The 23,937-nt window shown below is 36.0% G+C and overlaps 1 protein-coding gene across 7 annotated transcripts in view; it reads right to left on the bottom strand.

The window, feature by feature from the left end:
* LOC113433147 (zinc finger protein 318-like) overlaps positions 1-19,781 on the bottom strand; it is a 44,705-nt gene extending 24,924 nt beyond the window's left edge. For 4 of the 7 annotated variants that reach the window (XR_015744049.1, XR_015744048.1, XR_015744047.1 and 1 more), the window contains exons 1-7: positions 19,419-19,781; positions 16,230-16,384; positions 12,185-12,743; positions 9,413-10,537; positions 6,542-6,644; positions 5,618-5,871; positions 4,635-4,741 (exon numbers count right to left, since the gene is read on the bottom strand). Coding sequence is in view for 2 of the 7 variants with exons in the window: in XM_087935852.1 (XP_087791978.1) it covers positions 5,618-5,871; positions 6,542-6,644; positions 9,413-10,537; positions 12,185-12,743; positions 16,230-16,384; positions 19,419-19,595 (2,373 nt within the window). In the remaining 5 variants the exon portion in view is untranslated. Of the gene's footprint in view, positions 1-1,003; positions 4,742-5,617; positions 5,872-6,541; positions 6,645-9,411; positions 10,538-12,184; positions 12,744-16,229; positions 16,385-19,418 lie in introns of those variants that run through there. The other 3 variants (XR_015744050.1, XM_087935877.1, XM_087935852.1) reach the window with 3 other exon arrangements.
* Between the last annotated feature and the right edge of the window lie 4,156 nt (positions 19,782-23,937).

The raw sequence follows: 23,937 nt of genomic DNA, 5'->3' as shown, positions 1-23,937 counted from the left end.
TTGCCTTGCCCTTTGGACCTTGACTCTGGCCTTGTCCCGTGAACTTGCACTTTCTCTTTGGACTTTGCAAACTGGTTTTTTACTGGCTTGTGTTTGTGGAACTGAGGGTGGCTCCCTTAAGGGAAGTATGTAGTAGAGACCTACCAGCTCTTGTAGGGCTGTTTGTTGTGGAAGTTAACAGAGCAATAAAGGACTCTAATGATGCCTGTCTCTGCCTAGTGATCTGGATCATAACAATGCTGCATGACTTCCATTTCCATCCAAAGATCCTTTTCTATAAAGAATGATAGCACTTGATCAGATGTTCCTTGATGCTTTCAGACTGGCTTACAGCATGACCAGGTGGTGGTATTTATTTCATTTTCTTCATATTAAAAGGGGATCAAGATTGTTTTTGGAAATGCAGGGAGATGTCCAAATATTAGTTAGAAACACAATTGCTGTATTTGTATGCTTCGAAGGTTCAGTCTGGTTTCTTTCAGTAAAATATATCCATTTATTAACTTTCACTAAAAATCCAAGAACATACATCAGATTAGTAAATAGATAGGAATTAGTTACTAATACTTTTTATCCAGATACAGATTTTTGTCTTTATCTGCAAACTGTGTTACATGACCTTTCAGTGTGAAATCGTAGTGTCATTCAAATGGTGAGAAAAAAATATTACCAGTTTCAAATACAGAGCTCCAATTTTGTGTTTTCGGAAGATAGTAGGATTTGGTAGATTATCCAGCTGTAAAAACATTTCACTTAGTCAGATAATTCACTTTTTTCTGTTTCCAACTGCTTAAGAGTCTGACACTTTTAACATTTTTAATGAATTACATCCGTAGTTAAAAAAAATAATTTAATCAAGATTTTTTGAGTGATTTTATTAAAAATTTTAAGGAAAATAAAACTAATGCAAATGTAAAAAAAGACAAAGAAATCAAAGAGAAAGGTTAAAAGTGCAAGAAAGGGGGGAAAGGAAAAGTAGAAAAGAAAGAAAAAAGATACAAAGTAGCTTCCGATCTTCTTTATAGCAGTTACAGATAGTACATGTCTTATGACATTCATTCAACAACAATTCAAAGTTATGATAGCCTTGAAAAAATTATTTATCATACTTGCGACCACTGTACCACCCTCATGATCATGTGATCACAATTCAGACGCTTAGCAACTGTCTCACATTTATGACCAAATACAGCATTCTATGATCATGTGACTGTGGTTTCCGACCTTCCCAGTTGGTTTCTGACAAAAAACAATTATGGAAGCTGAATTTGTTTAACAACCATGTGATTTTGCTTAATAACCACAATGATTTGTTTTATGACCACCATAAAAATGGTCATAAAATCTGGTCTAGTCACTTGATAACTTATGACTGCACCAGAAATTCTGGCCCCAATTGTGATCTTAAGTTGAGAACTACCTGTATAGCTACATTAATAAATTTACTCTCACTCTATAGTTACAATTTAATTCTATTCTTTCTATAATGTATCATTAAAAACCACAAATTATACGTTTACTTTTTGCAGAAAAAGTCCATAAGGGGTTTCTTGTCCGCAGGAAGCATAGAAATTGTCTTTTCGTTAAACAATTTTGCCATATCAGCAAGTTCCATTGTCTTTATCAAATATTCTTCTATTGTGAGTAATGCCGAATCTTTCTATTTTTGTGCATACAATAACTTTGCTGCATTTATCAAGTACAAAAACAAATTTCTAAGATTGTTTTCCAATTGTTTGACCATCAATTCCAAAAGAAAAGTCTTAATATTCCAGCTCTTTTACATATCCACCAACAATGTATCTTCTTGTTCACATGTCCAATTTTTCCGGTGACATATACTTATGAAACATCATTGTATAAAAAATATCTTTAAGATTATAACATAGTATAAATTTCAATCCTTTCAACCATGTTTTCCCATTGTTTCATTTGTTTATAATTAAAATTTTAGTCCACTTTTATCAAACATTCCAGAAATTGTTCTTCTATTTCACATTTCAATAAAAGTTTACACTTTTTAGCAATCACGTGTTCATCATTTGTACACAATTCTATTTCAAATTCAGCCTTATGATGTTCTTTTATCTACTTTAAATCTTTTTGGTAATTGTATATAAGAAACCACTGTCCCTCTGCCACTAGTTCTTCTTTATTTTAGATTCTTCCCAATACAATATTAATATCTCACAATAAGTTAGCCAAATTTATTTGCCTATTATTTCTTGTCTATGTTTGTTATGCTAAGAGGCCAGGAAGATGTTTTTGAGCACAACCTGATTTGTATCTCTTCCATTCTGAATATAGCATAAATAACAATTATTTTTCAAATCCAATTAACTTCAACTTTATTGTATCACAAATATCCCTGCCATCTTGATCTCATGTCATGTCCTTTTAACTCAAAAGCCTTTTATTTCTCAACACTAAGAACACTTACTCTTTCATCCAAACCAAACAGCAAGAGATCCTTCTTTCAAAAATGTGTGCATACACACGTTTCAAAAACTGTGAGAAGGGAGAGGGAAAACTCCATATCTTTTCCAATATGTGTCTTTTGTGGGCAAATTATATTGTTTTATTATTTTTTTCAATTAACGACTTTTTTACTTTTGGGGAGCATTTGCTACATTTATATTTTACATTAATCTCTTGTAATACATAATCACATGAAAAAATTAGAAAAACAATACTTGTAACACCTAATCCAGTACCATCCCTTTCAGTTTCTTCTTGCACTAGTTGCAGTTTTTGTGTCCTCTTTGACACTTTCATTTGAATCTCAATTCTTAGAATTTTTCTAGAAATTTCCACACTTCCTGGACAGAATTCAACTAAAATCTCTGTTATTTAAAAGTAAAATTTGTATCTTCCAATTTGTTCCATCAAAATAGGATCCTTTTCTGTTTTAATCTCTCAGTCAAAAAAAAACACGTTTCTCTTACACAGTTATGATAGTAATTTAAGAGCAACTATATCTATATTGCCAGTATTTAATGCAAAACTTAATCCTTTTTTTTCCTGACAAAGTGCCAAAAGCATCTCTTAGAACATTTCTTGTTCTTGCAAAGATTGAATTTATTCTATACATTTTTATCGATTTATGTCTCTATATACTCCTTTGCCCAATCCAAAAAAATTGCCAGGACTTTAATAATCTCTCTAATATCTTCACTAGAATCCTATGGCCTTGCTCTAAGTCCTAAAACAAATTCGTATTCTACTAATCAAATATAGCCAGATTATCTAGTTCTCTTTCCAACACCCTCAGGAACTTCTGTCCTTCTCTCTAAAATGTATACTTTGTCGTTGATTTGTTTTCTCTCTCCAGACATTCGTTACAGCACTTTCCATCATCCTGGCTTCTTCTTTCATCTCCTCTTTCCTCTTTACAAGTCTTTAATCTATTTTTTTCTTAAGTGCTGTCAATTTAGTATCAAGTGATTCTATTTGCCCATTTGCTAAAATTATTTCTGAAGCAAACCTGGTGTAATTCCTGCAGGTTGCTCTAGTGATCTCCTCTCCTCTCCTCTCCTCTCCTCTCCTCTCCTCCATTCTTGCTGTTTTCTGATGGTTATCATTATATTATAATCAAAAAATGAAAGTGTCTTAAACAAGAGAAAATTAAAGGCAAGCTTCCTATATTTTTGTCTTTCTGTGCTTCCATCCCTAATAGCACTTAATTATATTCAACATCAACTCTATAATTACAATCAGTTTCATAGTCTGGCTTACTGTTACTTTTTGTTTTGTGCAATCCACCAATTATATGCATTCTTTAATACTAAACAAGAAACATTCCCACAAATGTGTAGTTCTTTTGGCTAATTTAATTCCAATGTGTTTAAAGCACTTTTGCCAAAAAAAATCTTTCAAAATAACCATCTCCTTTATCTGTTTTAAAAATTTCTTAAAATTTCCATGTTTGTCTTTACATTACATTCAAGGAAGTAGTGTAAAAACAAAGCTCTATGACATGTTTTGTTTTCCAAATGCTCCAAAGCCTACTGGAAGATTAAATATTTACTTAGAGCTGAGCTTAAAATTGTGAAGAACGTTTCAGCAAAAACTAATAGAACATTAAAAAAAACAGAGAAGATATGTTTTACTTACTAAAGTTTTCTGAAGGCTTCCAGTGGTGGTGATTTGTGTTTGTAAACATTAGGAAGAAATAGGCTTTTTTTAGAAAAACACTTTTTTCTGGCCAGAGGGAAATAAATATGGCACTATGACTTCTTTCTTAAGAGTATAATGCCATACAATGTACTCATAGAATAAGGCGGTATTCTTTTAAAATGTTCTTAAAAGATCCATTTTGAGAGCTGTGGCAATCAATCAACAAAAATTAATCAAATGTTCTCATAATTGCAACCTGAAAATTAAGTTGCAGTAACCATTCAGATTATCTCTAATTTAAGGAAACAGCTATTCAGAAAATATAGAACTTACTATCTTCTTTGAGGAAATGCCATTGATAAAATATATATTGATATTTAATGAGCCAAGAGACAAAATTTCTTAACTTTTTTTACTTTTCTTGAAACATAAAATAAATCTGAATAAAATATAGTGCTTGAAATCATGACAGAATAAAAATATTCTCTAGAATTGTAGTCTTCATCTCAAAATCTTACCACAGCTTCTAACCTCTAGAGTCAGGTCAGGAATGGGACAGTCCTTTAGGATTTTTCTTCTGCTGGTTTCTGTTCTTACTCCAGGTGAACAATCACTTCCTTTATGACTAAACAAAAATATATTTATATAAGAAAAATCCTCTATAGAATTTTATTACAAAAGATCTTAACAGTTATGTATCACAAATTCATTAATTCATTCATTTATGATTATGTTGTAGCAAATGGGGATGGTCAAAACAACAAATCCTTAGAAAATTACTGATGAAAACAAAAAAAGTTATGTTTGCACAAAAATAACTTTTTTTGTTTTCATCAGTAATTTTCTAAGGATTTGTTGTTTTTTCATTCCCATTTGCTACAACATAATCCTTTTCAAACATCACTGTTTTCTTCTAGAGGAAGGCCATTATTTAAAAAATTCATCTTATCTAAAGCACTGTCCTTCTTTTGGTATCAGTGAAGTTCTGATCAAACCTGACCGTGAGACCACTTTTAACAAAACTAGGAGAAAAGACAAATAAGCTAGTACTGCTATCTAATAATTCTATTTGGGGCTCATCTCTGAGTGATTACCTATAGGATACCTCCCACTTCTGTAGTTCATTGAATTCCTGAATTCCAGCCATATGAGGCAAATTTGGGCAAGTGTGTAAGAGGTTATCATTTGCACTGTGAGCATCATTCCCAAGTAAAATTCAATTTCACTCTTTCAGAATAAGCAAAAATATCAAACGAATCTGAAATTACTAATTATTATTTAAGGTTTTGCTTATTTTGAAGTTGTGAACTAACCGAGACATAATTAAAGTTACCGGCAATTACAGACATGCTAGTTTATTTGCAAAAATGTGTGAAGGAAGGATAAAAGGATTGCATGTGGAAGGAAATATTTTTTTCATATTCCAATTTACTAAGCCAAGATTATGATATCAAACCTTTTTGTCTGAGATTGTTAATTGTATCAACATCTAGAAACATACCTAAATTGAGTTAAAAGTTCTCTCTTCACTTTGGGGATTTTTTTGTGGGTTGTCTTCTGAAGATAATTCCTGGCCTTTTTTCAAATGATTCATCTTCAGGCTATGAATTATTTTATCAAATTCGCCCTGTTTCTCCTTTAAAGCTTTCATATTCGTTTCCAGTTCAGCAACCTTGTTTGCAGTGTTTTCTTTCACTCTGCTCAGTTCCACAAGCAACGGGTCCTCCTCTTTTCGTTTCTTCTGCAGCATCTCCACTAAATTGAAGTGGTGGAGCGAGGTACAAAAGAATATCTTTTTAATATATGTATTATTAAGGTAATTAAAATTATAAGTTTTAATGTTCTTAGATCCAAGATGCTTGGTATGTATTAAAAGTAATGTTGTCTACAGTGATACAGATATATAATCCACTCTTTAGGATCATATAGTCTTAAATTTACAACTGTTGTTCAGTAACTGTCCAAAAGTTACGATGGCTCCTTAGAGTTCTGGCTATCACAGCATTCCCATGGCCATGTGATTGCAATCAGGGTGCTCAGCACCTAGTTCACAATTACAACATCACAGCAAGCTGCATTCATGTGACTGTGATTTCCCCCATTCCCTGCCAGCTTCCCAAAAGTGAAGTCGATGATAAAATTGCAATCACACGATGACACATAGTCCTTGTATAACTTATGGCAACCTAAACTACTGAAATTGCCATTGCTAAATTATGCAGTCATGTCACATTGCACTCTACTACCGTGTTGCTTGCTATGGAGTTCCTAGTCCTAACTGCATTGTAATCTGGAGACTTTCTATAGTACTATGAGATGTCTTCAGAATGAGATAAAATATAATTACACACTTTCCAGGGGATTGTGCAGTATTCAGCACTATTACTGAGTACTTGGGGGGTGTCAAAATAAGAGGAAATGATACCTTGCTGTTTTGAAAGCCTATCTAATTCAATCTTCAGATAAAAGAGTTTCTTATGTTGCGATTCTTTTTCAAGCTCCAACTTTCTTCTTTCGTCTATTATTACCTGAAAATTTGAGAAGGAATTAGCACGTTAAAATATGCCATTTCATTGATCAAAGTAAAAGCAACCCTACAAGGATCATTATGGCAAATTTCCAATGTGTCCCTGCATCCAGTCTTTTTATATTATTATATGTAGCAATAGCACTTAGACTTATATACCGCTTTATAGTGCTTTATAGCCCTTTCTAAGTAGTTTACACAGTCAGCATATTGCTCCCAACAATTTGGGTCCTCTTTTTACCCTCAGAAGGATGGAAAGCTGAATCAACCTTGAGGCTGGGTGGATTGGATCTGCAAAATTGCAGTAGAAGTCGCTTTCAGAATGACACTCTAACCACAGTGCCACCGAGGCTCATATATTCAAATTATATTTAGTGCAATTTATCTCTTACTCACAAGAGTAAGAGTATAGTATATTATATAGCATGTTCATTTTTCCACTAAAATAGCACGTCGTCTTACTTTATAAAATCCACCTGAAGTTCTGTAATTCGTAACAAGGGAGGAGGGGACAAACAAGCCATGACTTAACAAAATGGAAGTGTATGTAACTGTACCGGAGTCATTACACCGAAGCACATGTAACAAGCCTGGAATATATTCTTAATTTGTAAGGAAATAACTTCTTTAGGACACGTAAGACAGTGAATTTTCCTTTGGAAGCTAGAGGCTGAAATCCACCACGAGATGACAAATCTGTGTTGTTGAATTTATGTGTTGCAAATCCTTAACATCAACAAAGGGGCAGGACAGAAGTTGTACAAGATGATGATGGAAGGAGCTAGGTATCTGAAGAATCCAACTCTTTTCAAATCAATAAACTTTGGCATAAATATTTGTCATACTTCAAGTACTTGCAACATTTAGGCTGACCCAGGAGAAAATCTAAATTCATTATTATGGACAGGGTAACAAATATTTCTGCTTACTAATGGGATTATCAGTACATTAGAGTGGAATGGCAAGAATATCCTTCCTACTATTTTTTTTAAAAATTGGTAATCCTGTTTTTTCTAATAATAATTCTGTCTCAAATGTTTGTTTTCATTTGCAAAGAACAAATATGCAGATTTTCACCTAAAGCTTATTCATTCCGTTTATTTTACAAGATTGATAGATTTAATATCCAAAAAATGGAACTGAAACAGTTAATAACCGTAAGGCTATAATGAGACTTCAACAGACTATACAACATCAAGTGCAAAGACTGGTAAACTCATTAAAACTATTTTGAATTGGAGAATAACAGCAACATTCTACCTCTATCTATAAATTTTATACAAGCCCCTGGCTTCTGTTGCCAAAGACTCCTGCAAAACATTATTTTATTTAGAATATATTAAAAGACTTAATAGCCCACTTTTTTCAATTACTTGGTTGATGAAATCAATGTAGGCAGAAATAAGTATTATATCTTATGGTAAGTAGTGATAAACTGTCCATTCTTTAAGATGCAGTATCACCAAACCTTAAAAAGTTTTAATAGTCACATCTCTGTCAGCTTACCACTGATCAGACACTAATGATGCAGAACATTTGACATGCCATTTGTTATATTTTTTGTACACATTCATTTTTATTATTAGTGTTTTTAATTAGTGTTTATTATTAGTATTAGTTATTAGTGTTTGTTAGTTACTTTTTTCTTTATTTTAACTTTCGAAATAAAATTTAAAAAATATGAAGTGGCTATCGTTGGAGCTAAATGTCCTGGACAACTTTTGTCCAGTCTCCAACATCCCCTTTCTACTAAAGATTGTTGAAAAGAGGTCAGTTGTAGTTTCAGAAAGCCATGAAAGAAATGGATTGTCTGGTCCCATTTTAGTTGGGTTTCAGGCCTAATTCAGTATGGACACGGCACTGATCATGCTCAATGATGAGCTCTGGGGATGCAAGGATGCAGATGGTTGCAACCAATTTGGCCCTACGTTTTTCTCAGCAATTTTTGGTACAATTGATCTTGACATCCTTGTAGACCAGTTGAGAATACAACTTGAGAATACTCTCCACAGCCAGTTCAAGGCAGTGTTTTGAGAGGGAGAGAGTAGACTAAAATTCAAATCCTTTGATTTATAGATTGCCAGAAGTTTGATGCTCTTGCTCCTCCTGCTTAATATGAGGTTGCATGAGGAAGAGGTCATCAATCAGTTAACCTCAGTTCAGCATCAGGTATCATGAATACATGGATGTCACTCTACTGTGAATTTCAATCCATGAATAAAAAAAAAATGTTGCCAAGGTTTCCTCCCAGTGCTTGGAACAGCTGGAGTCTGGATGGGGAGAAACAGTTTCAAGTTCAATTCTACCAAGTCAAGTGGTTTGGACCTCCTTGTTCAAGAGATTCCCAAACTCAAGTCCTGAAGGGGGTGCCACTAGGGGAAGTCTTCCTAAATTCTCAACTCCTTCTCAATGATCCCAGGTAGCTAGGGCTTTGCACAAATACAATATGTATGGCAGTTGCACTCATTTCTGGACCAAGAAGCCCTCATTAGTTACTCATATCTTGGAGGAGAACTATGGTAGCATGGTCTGTGGTGCTGTGACACTCACCTCAATGCACACGCAGATGGGGGTTGTGCACACACTCCAGCCAGCTACTGACATGGCCCAGGGACCAATAGACAGTGTTTTTATGTTTTAAAATTATACATTATAACTGATAAATAGAGACCTGCATTGAATAAGTGTTTGGACTAGTCAATTTCTAAAGTCTATTCTAAATCTATTTCTACGATTCTATGGTAATTATAAAATCAGCAAAATACTCACCTTGAGCTCCACAGAATTTGCTTTTATTCTTCGCCTGGCCTTTCTTTTAGATGACTTGGATAACTGAGGCTGCTGACATGAAGGAGCAGTGGTAGAAGCACCTTGAAGTTGCTTGGAATTGCTGATGGTAATTGTTTTAATGATTCTGAGGTTGGGATTCGTACATTTGTTTTTTAGCTTGGCAACCTCAGGTTTATTTGGACATACAGAGCCCACTTGCTGAGCAGACCAGTCAGAAGTTGTATAACCCATATTGTGCTGGTATACATCATAGACAGGTAAGGCTGGGAGAGCAGCAGAGTTTGGGAAGAACTGAGTTGGAGTAAATGAAGAGACATATGGAACATTATGACAGAAACCAGAGATGGGCCCAGGAGGTGGAAGAAAAGAAGGTGGAGCTGATGGGGTTAAAAATGCTGGAACACCAGATTGCTCGCACATATCAGTAGGTTTATTTTGCCCTGAAGTAGCGATGTTATTATAGTCAGATTTTAAAACAGGGGACACAGCTTCAGGTGATGGGAAAGAATCAGATGACGATAGAGAATGTTTCTGCCTCTCCCACAATTTTGCTTTATGATTTCCCACTGAATGATGATGAGAATAAGCTGGTTTTTTCCCATGAAGTCTTTCTTCTGTGCGAGCAGCAAGCTTATCTATTTCAGCCATTCCAATGTCCAAACCAATAGTTTTAAGCAAGTCACGGATCTTTTCATATTCCACAGTGGACTGTTCCAAATTCTCTGGTTTTACAGACTGTTCCAAATTCTCTGGTTTTACAGACTGTTCCAAATTCTCTGGTTTTGCAGGAGGTAGAGAATTTACTTTCTCACTTACAGGTTCTTTCTTTTCACTCATCATTATCTTTTGAGAGTAGAGACAGTTGTTTGAATCACCATCATCATCACCATAAAGAAATTTCTCTTCATCTTCTATATTATCAGGGAAGGGATCCAATATTTTTTCTGGAACATACGTAGAATCAGTTGTTCTACCTAGAATGCATGAAAAACCACTTCCATCTTGACTAGCTCTTTCATGAGGCTGCAGGAAGTCACGACATTGATTGACAGATTCTGATGCTGACTCAGGAGGCTTCTTCCCCTTTGAAAAATTTCCAGAGTCCTGTTCAAAAGGAAAAGCATTTGTTCCTTATCAGGTCTGTTGCACTGAAATACCTTACTACAAACAAGTTATTGCTGAACTGAAGAAACTCTGAAGAAGAAGAATTGATGAAAATAAGTGATTGTGTAAAAACTGTTACCAATAAAAAAATATCTGAAAGAAAGGAGTTCATTTATAGTATAAAAAATTGTTAGAAAAGAATCTAGGCTTTAAAAATGATCTTGCGATATTAGTTTATAAGATTAATCAATATTTCAACTCATAAAACAGATCATTCTTGCATATTTACAGCTAATAACTTGGAAAACGGTAAAAGAGAAGAAAAATGAAACTGAGGCAAAGAGATAAGTTCTCAAATATCACATATTGTGAGTATTTCATTAGGGCTAAGGCAAGGTGCAAAAGTACTACAAAAAAGTTATCAGAGGAAGACAAATAACATGCTTCCCTTGCTCAGCAGGCCACACTAATACAAGATGATCTCGCTATATTGTACTAATCAGCAATAAAATTGCCAATGCAATAATAGGTCACTCTAGCTATCTTCTATAAGATGCACATACTATGTCACCACCCAGGTTTGGTCAGAGTTAACCATTCAGTGAAATGGCTTTATTCTCCCCCCATGATATGCTCATAAAGTCCAGTTTTAAGTTGCAATGCAGCATCAGTATAATCATGCCATGATCTATGATTATTTTGTAATCACTGAGCAAGGAGAAGGAAAAACAGCACATCAAAAGAGCAGCAGAGGAAACACAAAATGGGTCTGAACAATAACAGAATTTGACAGGTGCCTTTCTGAAGCATCTCAAAAATCCAAAAAAGTAGCCAAATGCTCCTAAGTCAACAGGCAATATTATTTATGACTGCTGCATGATGCAAATTCACAAAAGCATGGTGCTTCTTCTTTCAGAAATGAACAGTTATTTATCTCTGTTTTGAAACTATGTTGGGAAAACAAGGTGACTTGATAATTCAGTTTCAAATAGTTTTTAAAAATTAATATTTGTAGAGATTTCTTCAGTTTCAAACACTGAAAAATTCTGCACTTGGTTTTCTAGAAACGATTTAGGAACCTTCCAACCTACATGCCTGATGCTAAAAGTTTTAATCTAAACCATGAAAATCCTCAGCAAGCACCCTCCCATTCCTCCATAATCCCACCTTTCAGAACAGATGCCTCCCTGTATGACAAGCCATCTCATGCTCCTTGCAGAGCAAAATAAGGAGCAATTGCTCTTAATTCATCTTGCATGAGGAAAAATATTACTGATGTGGCTTCAAGGTTAAAAACCAGAAATCCCCATAAGTGCTCTAAAATTACTATATCAAATGCAGCTCCTTTATGTTATCCTCATACAGATGCCAAAATGCTAAAATAAAATGTCTAATGATAATACATCTTAACAAAAGTAAGTTACTGGTTTTAAATTTAAAACAAATAAAATGCAAACTTTCTAATCCAAATGAAACCCAAGATGCTGTCAATACTAAATCAATTCCAAGACAGGCAAAAATGTGTGATATTGTTCAAAGCATTTATTCCAAAGATCTACATATAGACAATTAAATACTTATATTTAAATTAGGAAAAAGACAGAAAACGGACAGATTAACAAATAAAGTGAAGAATTCAGTTCAAACCTGTATAGAAGAATCATCTGAACGTTTCTTCAGTATAGATTTAAAGGGCACTGCTGGTGTTTTCTCAGGTCTAGAATGGTGTCGAGATTCAGAAGTCTGTTCTTGATTAGCTGAATCAGGAATTGGGTTGTCAGTACTAATGTTACTGCTTCGCAAATCCTCTTCTCGTTTTCTCCTAATTCTTTCAAGTTTACGAAAATCTTCATCCATGTATATCAGGCTTGGGCTTCTATTAAGGCTTTGTTTACAATACTTCTCTGTTTCTGCCAATGAAGCCTGAGATTTTATGCTTTCATCAAAGAGTCTATCTTTTCTGTCATATTGAAAGTATTTTGATTCTTGCTCCCCACCCCTCTTATTTTCTCTTGATTGATGCTGTAGAAAGTCACTGTTTATGCTTCGGTCCAGTTGAGCTATGAAAATGTCCCTATTATAAGAGTCCTCATCATGTCTCATGCTGAATGGTCTTGAAGGATTCTCCTCACGAAAGAAACCTCTATCAAGATTCCGAGGATGTGAAAGGGCTCTGCTGAATACTTCACCATCAGCCAAGTCATCCCTGATGAGAGAGGCACATCAGTTACAACATCAACTTCATATAAATCTCTGGAACTTAGGTTAGCATAGTTGACTGATTTAGCCAATACCTTTTTATATTGAACCCAATATGGTTAGTTCTGCAGGGTCTGCGTCTTTCAGCAACAGCTTTACCTTCCTTCTCAGACTATATCGCTCTTCCAGAAATAACCTTTTTGACATTTGTAATTTATGAGCATAAGGGACATAAAACAAAAACAGGCAAGAGCGCACTGTCACAGAAATAGAAATGTGCTCCAGCTCCAGATGTCAGCAAAGTATGTATTATGTATCTTGTATTAAATCACTTTCAAATGACTAAGTTGGTCTTAACAACCCATGTAAGCCATAGTTTTTATTTTTTAAATAATGTTTGTGTTAAATCTTTAATAATCAGTTATTGTGTATTTCTTTTCATTTATTATTGTAAGCTGCCCAGAGTATATATTTTGTGATACAACAGCTATAAAATTTCATTAATAAATAAGTATATTTATATAAATAAATAAGTTGTGTGAAGTATACACACAACCTCAACAACATGTCTATAGCAAATTTGGACAATAAAACGTTTTAGTCCATTTTTAAAGTAGAAGCAATATTCTAACATTTTAACTGATTAACAGCAACAATAGTATTTATCCTACAGATCTTTGAAATGTTTCTTTCTATTCTATTTTCCTATATTAAATCAACAAGGAAAAATGTGTAACTTGCTACTAAAAGTAACTATCACGAACATTTTTCTAATAAGGCCTAACCCTAACCCTAACCCTGGCCTTGCTCTATGTATTTTTTTTTTTAACTAATTGTTGCGGTACTTCAAAAAAGTTAATTTTTGACAGCAGTAGGTAATATATCCATATAAGAACTGTTATGTTATCAGTTCAACGTACATCTTTCAAAATACAATGAACTTCTAATGTTTAAAGTGTACAATTCACAATTACAAATTATACTGATTTATTATGGTGCAATAAGCACAGAATACAGGTAGTCCTCAACTTACAAGTTTGTTTAGTGACAGTTCAAAGTTACAACGGCACTGAAAAATATGACTTAGGACCGTTTTTCACACTTATGACCATTGCAGCATCCCCATGATCACATGATCAAAATTCAGATGCTCAGCGACTGGTTCGTATTTATAACTGTTGCAGTATCCCAGGGTCATGTAATCACTTTTTGCCACCTTCTGACAAGTAAAGTCAAAGGGAAAGCCAGATTCACTTAACAACCAGATTACTAATTTAGCAACTGCAGTGATTCACTTGACAACTGTGGCAAGAATGGTTGTAAAATAGCACAAAGCTCATTTAACAAATGTCTCACTTAACAACAGAAAGTTTGGGCTCAATTGTGGCCATAAGTTGAGGATTACCTTTATGCATCACGTAAACTTCTTACACCTCAGATAGGAGAATCTCAATGGCATATGCATAGCCTTGAGCAGTAAAACAATTACATTAGGATACAGGTAATCCTCAAATTATGACCTCTCTTTTATCATCCATTCAAGATTATAACAGCACTGAACATGGGCAACTTATGACCTGTCCACAAAGTTGTGGTAATTGCAACATCATATTATTGAAATGTGGGTACTTGGGTGCCCAGCTCATAATTATCATAGTGAATTGCAACCATATGATCACCATTTGTAAGCTTCCCAGCTGGAACCAAAGTCAATGGGGAAGCTGGCAGGGATGGTTGTTAGTTGCTCACATTAGTTGTTCTCACTGCTTTTTCTCCCAAGGAGCCCTACGTGGGAACTTCAGGGATCTTGTACTTTGCAACAACCTCACATAGACATCTTATTTGCCAAATGCAGCCATTCTGGGATTGGGAGGTCTTGTCACAATCACTAATCCCATCATTTTCTGGTTGGCAACACTTTCTAGATGGGGCTTCCTTTGTAGACTAACTGGAAATTACAATTGATTCAGAATGTGGCAGCATGCAAAGTTCTGACTGCCCTACAGTTTTACCATATTGCACTGCTGATGGAATATAATCGGCAATAAGAGTAATATTGAGGAATAGGAGACAGGAGCCGCAACCAAGACATTGATCAGAAAAAAATAAATTTTAGTCTGAAATGTAATTTGAGAAGAATCTCAGGCTTGATCCTTACTAGTTCTCTCAAAGATAGGGGTGGAGGGGAAAGAGTGCATTCAGACAAGTTCTGTTATCATAACCTTATAATTAAGGCAGCATTAACATATGTAACATTGGCTCCTGCTCTGGTCTTCCTTGAAAAACTGACAGTGAGCAGGGATGATTTTCAGTTTCTTCCTGTTGCAGTTCAATGCTAGTTATCACCTTTAAAGCTTTAAATGGCATAGGATCAGGCTTCCTATAAGACTTCATCTCTCTGAGGGGTTTGGCCCTTCCACTTGATCAGATACAGTGAGCACTCCACATTGTTTCTTTTAAACTTTGTCATCTAGCAGGACCAAGGAAATGCACCTTCTCTATAGTTGTCACTGCCCAGCATAAGACTCTTTCCCCAGAGATCTGGCAGGACCTCAAACATTAGTTCTTACTTTTAAGAAATGTATTTGCTTTTATTATTATTTTAATGCCTCCTATCAAAGAGTGAAAATTAACAAGGAATACAAACTTTTAAGTCATGAAAAATATCCTCTTAAGTGGTTATTGTAGAACTAAAAAATAGATTTACTACTACAAGCATTTCTTAATAACAGGACAGAGTACATTATATTTATAAGCAAACTGCATACTTTATCATCAAAATGCACCAACTTTGCCACTAATTACAGGAAAAAAATAAGATAAAGATTTATAAAATTCTAAAGAGAAATCAGAGATTGCAAAGAAAAATATATTTCAAAATTGAACAGTATACCTATTTTGATCCTGGTTTATAAACTTAAATGCTGCTTTTAAGATTAAATTGTATTTGCATCTCAGACTTTGTTTCTTAAACATGCACTGAAATGCACTACAGATTTATGTAGAAATGAACAGAAACTGACATACCAAAGTAGAGTTAGAACTACCTGAAACCAAGATAAATCAAAGTACATAAATCAAGCTGTTAAGAGAATTTTGCCACATGAGATTCTGATTCAATATTCAGCATTACTGCTGCAACTGCTAAAGAGATCTGAAAACAACTGACAGTCCCAAACATTTAAGGATTCTTATCTAAAACCTCCTCCAATTGCAATATTCAACTTGAAATTTTAATGATATAGCCCTTTGGTTTTTACAGTGCTATATTGTATTTTTTAAGTTACCCTGGGTTGCAAGAGATTGAGGTGGCCTATAAGCCTCATAAACAAAAAAATATGAATGTGTCCTAAGATGAGGAATGTATAATATAATCCATCCAATATAAATTTTCCAAACCGTCTCATAGCAAGACATCATTTTATTTGATACAATAGGATACAAACAAACAAAAAATCACAATTTTGTGAGGCTAGTTTTCAAAGAACCGTACCTGTTTACATTGCTCAGACTATTAGCTGGTGAGTTTGTGCCAATACCATCCTGGCCATTTTCAACTACGGCCCGCAAGAATTTTTCCACTGAAGATTCAGAACGTCGGCATGGAGAACGTGAACGCTCCCTTGGAGAATATGAGGGCGAATATCTCTGCAATGAGGGAAGGAATAGGCCGTTACAATATGCTGTTTGATAAAACAAACAGGCTTTGTATCTTCCGTTGTTGCAACAAACCTTAAAACTGGATATATTATGTAAAAGTTAAGAGAAAAACAGTTAAAAGGCGGCTATATTATGCAATGTAGCATTTTAATAAGTGACTGTTAATGTGAAACACATAGCTCACATCTACTTGTTATCTGAATTAAGATATGAAAATAAATGTTTCAACAAGCAAGGAAAGAGTTATTTAGAAGGGTTATAAATTTTCACTAAAAATTTGTAGCTCATGATGTGGAATGGTTTTTTTCATCATTTCACATTTTTTGCACAATTTATTTTCACAGAAAAATTTATACGTATAGAAATGCCTCCTTCTCCTTCTTCTTCCTAGTGTATTCCCAAAGGTGCAGGGTCCACTTTTCAGATCACTGAATGCCACTTTGCATGGTCAGCTGCGTCTCTAGGGTGCAGGCCCGCAGCTTGCGTATCTTAGTTGGTGGTATCTTGCCATCTGTTTTGGACGCCCACGAGGTCACCGGCCATTTCTAGTTGGCAGTCTTGGCCATGGTGTAAGGTGCTGCTCTCTGGACATGTCTATACCAGCAGAGGCTATAATTGGTGCCACACCAAAATGTTGTCAAATGGTGTCATTTGTGATGTGGTCAAGAAGGGAGATGCCTGATATCCAACGGAGGATTCACATTTCCATGGCATGGAGAAAGCTTTCAGTCCCTGTTGTTACTGCCAAGCATTCAGTGCCATACAGTGCAATAGGGTGGATGGTAGTCTTGTGTATCTTAGATTTAAGACGGGTTGAGTTCTCGCCAATGCATCCAGGCTACATTCACCCTTGCTCGCACCTCACCATTGATGTCGCCATTGCCCTAGAGATGGGATCCCAGATACCGAAAAATGTCCACCTTCTTTAGGTTTTCTCCATTGATTTGAAGCGTTCCAGGAGTGGTAACAGTCTTTGAATACCAGAAATGCATTGTTTCATAAAATTGACACAAACGTAACATGCAAGGATAAATACATCTTTGAGAAGGAGGGTTCCACTGAGTTTTAAGGTCCATCTCCAATCTTTCCTGTTTAGGGAACACTGTGTCTTAAACATTAATTTGATCCAACTTAATTTTTGAATTGGATCTATTTTCTGGATTATATCACTCCAAGACTAAGTCGAAAAGGTTAAGTCCAAAAAAGTCCTAATGTATTTTTTTTAGAAAATTTATACTCACAAATTGGTATGTTGTTGTATAATACAGAAATTACATCTTTTATCATGTGACAGAGAAAATATATAACTTTGTTCCTTTCACATACTAAGAACATTATTGACAAAACAATGAGATTGAATAATTGTCCTTTTTCACAATATCTTTGGCTTCCAAGATGGAAAAAATGACACAGAAAATGTACAGTTCTTCATGGGGATACATGAAGTTCTACTAAAGAAACAGAAAACCAAAATAATATAGATCAATCACTAAAAAAGTATAGCCCTGGTGTCAGGGTTCTGACAATCCACCCCCATTCAAACCAGGAGTCTCTAGCCACATCTCTCAGAGTTTAAAAAAACCATTTATTAGGAGTGAACATGCCAGCGTTACTTGGGTGCAACCGATTCGGAGACTCATTCATCTCACCCTTGGCCCTGGTCTTCCCCCACCACCAGGATGTATATTCTCCAATGGGATACATCCATAGCCAAAAGTCATCAATCATGATCTTGTGCAACAGAAGCTTTGGATGCCTAGCAATTATCTATGAAAATATTTAAGGCATGAATTACTTTCCCCACTCCCTTTCTCTGACAATTCTAAACGACCAGAGAAATATTTTTGAGTTGACACTTGGTTCTGAAGCTTCAAATATTAATTTATGTAAATCATTTCTACAAAATAAATCCAACGAAGTGCATAATGCCAAATACGTAAACAAAAACAGGGCTATCATTTCAGAGGAATATAGGTAGTCTTTAACTTAGAACAGTTCATTCAGTGACTGTTCAGTTACAACCACTGAAAAAAGTGACTTATGATCCTTTTTCAGTTACTTTTTTATCATCCCCATGATCATGTGATCAAAATTCAGGTACTTTGCAACTGGTTTATATTTATTGCTGTATCCCAAGATCACGTCAACATCTTTTGCAAATTTTTGACAAGCAAAGTCAATGGGGAAGCCAGATTCACTTAACAACCGGGTTACTATCTTATTAACTGCAGTGATTCACTTAACAACTGTGGCAAGAAAGGTCATAAAATGGAGCAAAACTCAACTTAAATGTTCCACTTAACAGACGTTTTGGGCTCAACTGTGGTGGCAAGTCAAAGACTACCTGTACATGATCATGGAATTGACTATGACAACACGGTGTGCTGTTTTTAAAAAAAGGTTTGATTTTTTTTTTTCAGTATATTACTCAAATAATCATATTATGCTTCACATTTCAATCTTATTACACATCCAGCTCATTCGACTGCTTACTAATCTGCTGCAAAAGATGCAACCTTATTCACAAGTTCAACAAAGTATTGAACCTTTCCAACATCTGTGTATAACTGAAAGCAAAAAAAAAGTGATCCCTCTATGTAAAAAGGAACTTTCCATATATTAATGCTTACTCAGAAGTAACTCCTACTTAATTTAATCAGTATTTCGAGGTGGCAAAGCATGCCTAGAGTAGATGTCATATTAATAATTTACTTTGCAACTTTTCTCTTCCTTTCCCATTGCCGTCAAGTCAGAACCTTCCACTAAAAAAACAAACGGGTTCTCCGATACGGTCGGGCGGAAAAAGATTTGCAAATATAATTATGTAGCTTGGGGGATGTCAATAGACGGTTCGGCCCTTGCACAAAATGGGGGAAGAGGAAGGCGGACGACTTTCCGAAAAGGACGGAACGGGGGCTGGGGAGGGAAGCAGGCTCCCCCCGCCTTCGCCAAAAGCTAAAAGCACAGATATGGGACCGGAGACGGCAGGTAGATGAAAGGAGGAAGTTCCAACCGAGCGTACCCTGCTGAAATGGCGCGGGGAAGGCGAGCGATACGAACGATGGGAAGAGCGACGGCTAGGCGGGGAGCGATGGTGGTGGTGGTAGCTGCGGTGACCCCGCGGGGAGGGCGAGCGGGAGCGTGGACCACACCCGCGATAGGAGTCGATGGAGCCGAGCCGGGACCGTTGAGCTCTCATGGCCGGGGGGGTGGGGGTGCTCTCAGGACCAGGCAAGGCTGATGGCCTGAACGACTTCAGGGGTCCATACAGGCCTCGCTCGCACCTCCTCCTCGCTCCTGTTTAAGCGTCTGCGGAGCATTTCCCCCTCGCCGAGATGCGTGCGCCTGCGCACCGAGCGCAAACGCCGGATGTGCCGTTGAAGTTACACAGCGGCTTCGTCCTTATAAAATGGCGGTGACAGAATTAAAATCACGTGGCGGGAAGGGGCGTGGTTGAAAGGCAGCAGGAGGGAAAACGGCGCTGGAAGGATGGGCGGGTGGTTGGAGGGTAGGTGTCCGTTATTCGACGAGGAGACTCTATGATTGCCCTTCAGTTATCAGTCCGGCAATGATCAATCCCCTGCTTTTATAGGCATCTATAGCGCGTATAAAAACCTTAAAGGAGGAGAGGCATGTTGTGTAAGTGATTCTGCCCTGCGTCGTAGCGTTACAAAAAGGGAGATTCCAAACGATCGCTTGCTGTAGTTAAAGCCAGAAGAGGAGGAGCAACCAAAACGTCTCCTGCTCATTTTAGGAATATTAAGGGGTTTTTTTTATGGCAAATATATAATACCTGGCTTGCGCTTAGTAGGAGAAAAGGTCTGTCCTCATTTGGTCTCATGAAATTGTTGTCCCAGAAACCCTGGGAGTTCGTGATCTGACATGTTCCGCCCAGTTACTGGATGTTTATTAAATTTTACGACACCCACCAGATGTAGACATCTTTTTAAAGCTATCATAATGAAGCTGTTTGTAACTTAAAGGATAATGATGTCTTTCCATCATCCAGTGCACACTTCCAAGTGTCAATAAAATTTATATCTCAGGGTTGAACTGGAGTCTTTGGTGCTTTCTGAGTGTGGTTGTTTCAGATGTTTCATTGGGTAAACATCTGCAAGAAAGCAACCAAGCTCAGAGGGCCCCACACTGAAATTTCCCCGTCTACAGGCCTACTAAGCTTAGTATGCTTGCATCTAACCTTCAGCCCAACTTTTTTTCTTTCAAGTCAAGAGGATGTTGCTTTCATGTTGCCCCTTGTTCATGAGAGAGAGATCTAAATTGTCTACCTGCATTCACCTTTGAGCAATAATTTGCTTTTTCTGACACCCTTCAAGAACAGGGACTATAAAATCTATATGGTTCTACCATTACTTGTAGGTTAAATCAGGCAATCATGACTTGAAGCAGAGGCAGTAGTACCAGAATAAGGATTGATAATGAGGACAGCAAATGTTATACTGACATATTTTCCTGCCAGCTGTAGGGTGGATAAATAATATCCAATACAGCAGTGAAGAAAGGCCTTGAAATTCTTCTTTCTATGCACCAGAATGAAATCTCTTTATCAATCTTGAACATCCATCTAATGACTTCAAAACAAATAATATATTCTACAGCAGACTGAGGGGAGCTAAGAGGTGATAAATGCCGTGCCTATGTTAAAAAATTCAGGGATATGAAAAGAGGCATTTTTCTTGGGTTGAGGTGTGCCATCATTTTGGAGGAAGCAAACAGCAGCCAAGACCAGTAAATAGGATAATTGCCCATCATTGCTTGCTCCCAGTCCCTCTTCATGATCACATGACAGGGATCCTGCAACAGCCCCAATTTTGTGAATAAAACTGGTCCGAATAGCATGGAAATTTAAATTCCATAATGATGGGTCCTGAGGTTTTTTATGCATTTTTAAGTTAAAGATTTTCAGGTACTGATTCAAAAATTGTTGTGATACAATGCACTATTTGGGTTCATATGAGTTTGTAAACAGACAAACAGCTAAACACATTTAAAATTTTAGTAGTATATAAATATATAATGCAAAATTACAATTAAACTTGCCCTGTCCCTATCCCTATTTCACGTTATTCCTTTTATATCTTCTCTAAGAATTTTTAGGAGCTCTTTCTTTGAATAGTTTCGCTTTACAAACTTTGATTCAGAAAGAAATATTTTTTCCCCTTTTTAAGAACAAATTGCCTTGCTCTCTGCAACGAAATTCATTGTGGCAGAGTGAGCACCTGTCATTTGCCTCAGCTTTTGCCCCTCTAAAAATTTGAAAGCATGCTATACATGCAAGTAGATAAATAGGTACCACTTTGCTGGGAAACATGGCAGAATTTTGTGCACACGGTCAGACTCCTGCTTGTGCTGGACCTACTCAGATGTGATGCCTGACTGTGAGAAGACATCAGTAGTGAGGGAAGGCCCCAGATGATGCCGCAAAATGCCAGTCATCTTTCTGGTGCAGAGCTAGTTTGTCTCCTATGGTGCACACTGGATAAGCGCATGGCGCAAACTAAATGGACTAGTACTCTTCAATAGCTAAATTACTACTATGTATTAACATTGTAGTCTACTGGCTAATTGTACCATCACAATACAATAAATAAATAATGTGTCAAAATCCCACCAAAAAGGCTTGCTTCAGTTTTTCTAGGCATGACACAATTTATTAGATTGAATCTTCTCCATGAAACTTAAGTTTTCAAGTACAGACACAGGGCAATCCTCTATATGATAGAAATATCTCTATTCAACTCCAATGCTCTCATACCATATTATGATGGAGTCTATAGTCCAGGTGAAGATACAGTAGAAATGGAAAGAAACTGAAACTCCTGTTCCAATTAATAGAGATAATAAATCTATCCATTTTGGTTTCTCCCAGTTTTTTTTTTTCTGAAAATAAATCAAGTTTATATATATTTTTTAGTTTCTCACTCTGTGGAATGTATTGAACTTGATTGAGAATATTCACTAAGATTTATATGCATTTGGGGACACGTTTTGCCAAATGTATATATCTGTACTTACACAGTTTTAAAGTAATATGGTTTTGTATATTAGCTTCACAAATACACAGATTTTACTGGCTTTTGTAGTACTATGTGTTCTAGGGACAGATTGGATTGCAAAATCCAGAGAATTGCATTTCTAAAAACTAACTTTTTAGTTAGTTACTTTGTTTACGCTTAGTTACTCAAAAGGCTTAAATTTAGGAAAAAAATAAGCTACCAGATGTAAAGGATTTTGGATTACTTACTTGTAATATTTTAAGGCTAGGCTCCAGATTATTTGAAAATCATTTATTTTAAATTGCATCCTTTTCTTTTAAATTATAACCAAACAAAGTTCTTTCTAAAAATATATGCAAACTTTTTGAGTTCAGAATAGTTGTATTGGATTTGCCTGAAGTGGGAAACAGCTTTGTACTCACTATTCTTTATTCAAACATGATTTTTATACAAGATAAACTTGGAAGCCACCCATTTTTGTCCCACTTCCTCATGAAACAGTACCATACAATATTTTTTTAAGAAAATATGCATATAAAAGCTTAATCTGTTGTATAAAAATATAAAAGAAAATTGCATGTTTTTTCCTAGATTTTGTTTCTCAAAGGCACATTTATACTATTCTGACTAGCCTTTTGCACCTGATTCTGCCACCAATTACTTCAGTTTGTGATTCTGTCTAGAGACTTGGAATAAAAACTTTTTTTACATGGAATAACTTCTGGCATGATTTATAACTTACTTCAATTTCCCCCTTCATTTAGAAGAATAGCAGAATAGCAACAGAGTTGGAAGGGACTTGGAGGTCTTCTAGTCCAAGGTCTCCAACCTTGGCAACTTTAAGCCTGGTAGAGTTGAAGTTCACCAGGCTTAAAGTTGCCAAGGTTGGAGAACCCCTGTTCTAGTCCAACCTCCTGCTGTCAAGCAGAAAACTCTATACCATTTCAGGCACATGGTTTTCCAATCTCTCCTTAAAAACCTCCAGTGTCAGAGCACCCACAACTTCTGGAGGCAAGTTGTTCCACTGATTAATTGTTCTGCCAGGAAATTTGTCAGGAAGTTCTAGGTAGCTTCTCTCCTTGATTAGTTTCCATTGCTTCTTGTCCTGCCTTCTGGAAATAGTTGGAAAATAGGTTGATTCCCTTTGTGCCAACCCCTTAGACTTTGGAACACTGCTATTATGTTTCTCTTTGTCCTTTTTTTTTATTAAACCAATAAATAAAATCAAATAAAAATGAAATAGAATACTCAATTCCTGCAACTGTTTCTCGTATGTTTTAGCTTCAGTTCCCTAATCATCTTTGTTGCTCTTCTCTGTACTTTTTCTAGAGTCTCAACATCTTTTTTATAACATGGTGACCAAAACTAGATAGTTTCCAAATGTGGTCTTACCACGGCGTGAACACTTTATGTGATACTAACCCTTCACATGATTTTGATTCTATCCTGCTGTTAATGCAGCCTAGGACTGCATTGTTGTTGTTTTTTTGTGACAACTGCAGCACATTTTCCTGATTTTTGTACCAT

Source organism: Pseudonaja textilis, chromosome 1 (genome assembly GCF_049901715.1).
Source record: "Pseudonaja textilis isolate UNSWEBS1 chromosome 1, rPseTex1.2, whole genome shotgun sequence".
Classification (NCBI taxonomy): Eukaryota; Metazoa; Chordata; class Lepidosauria; order Squamata; family Elapidae; genus Pseudonaja; species Pseudonaja textilis.
Note: the sequence above shows the minus strand (reverse complement) of the source record. Positions and strands in the feature narration are given on the sequence as shown.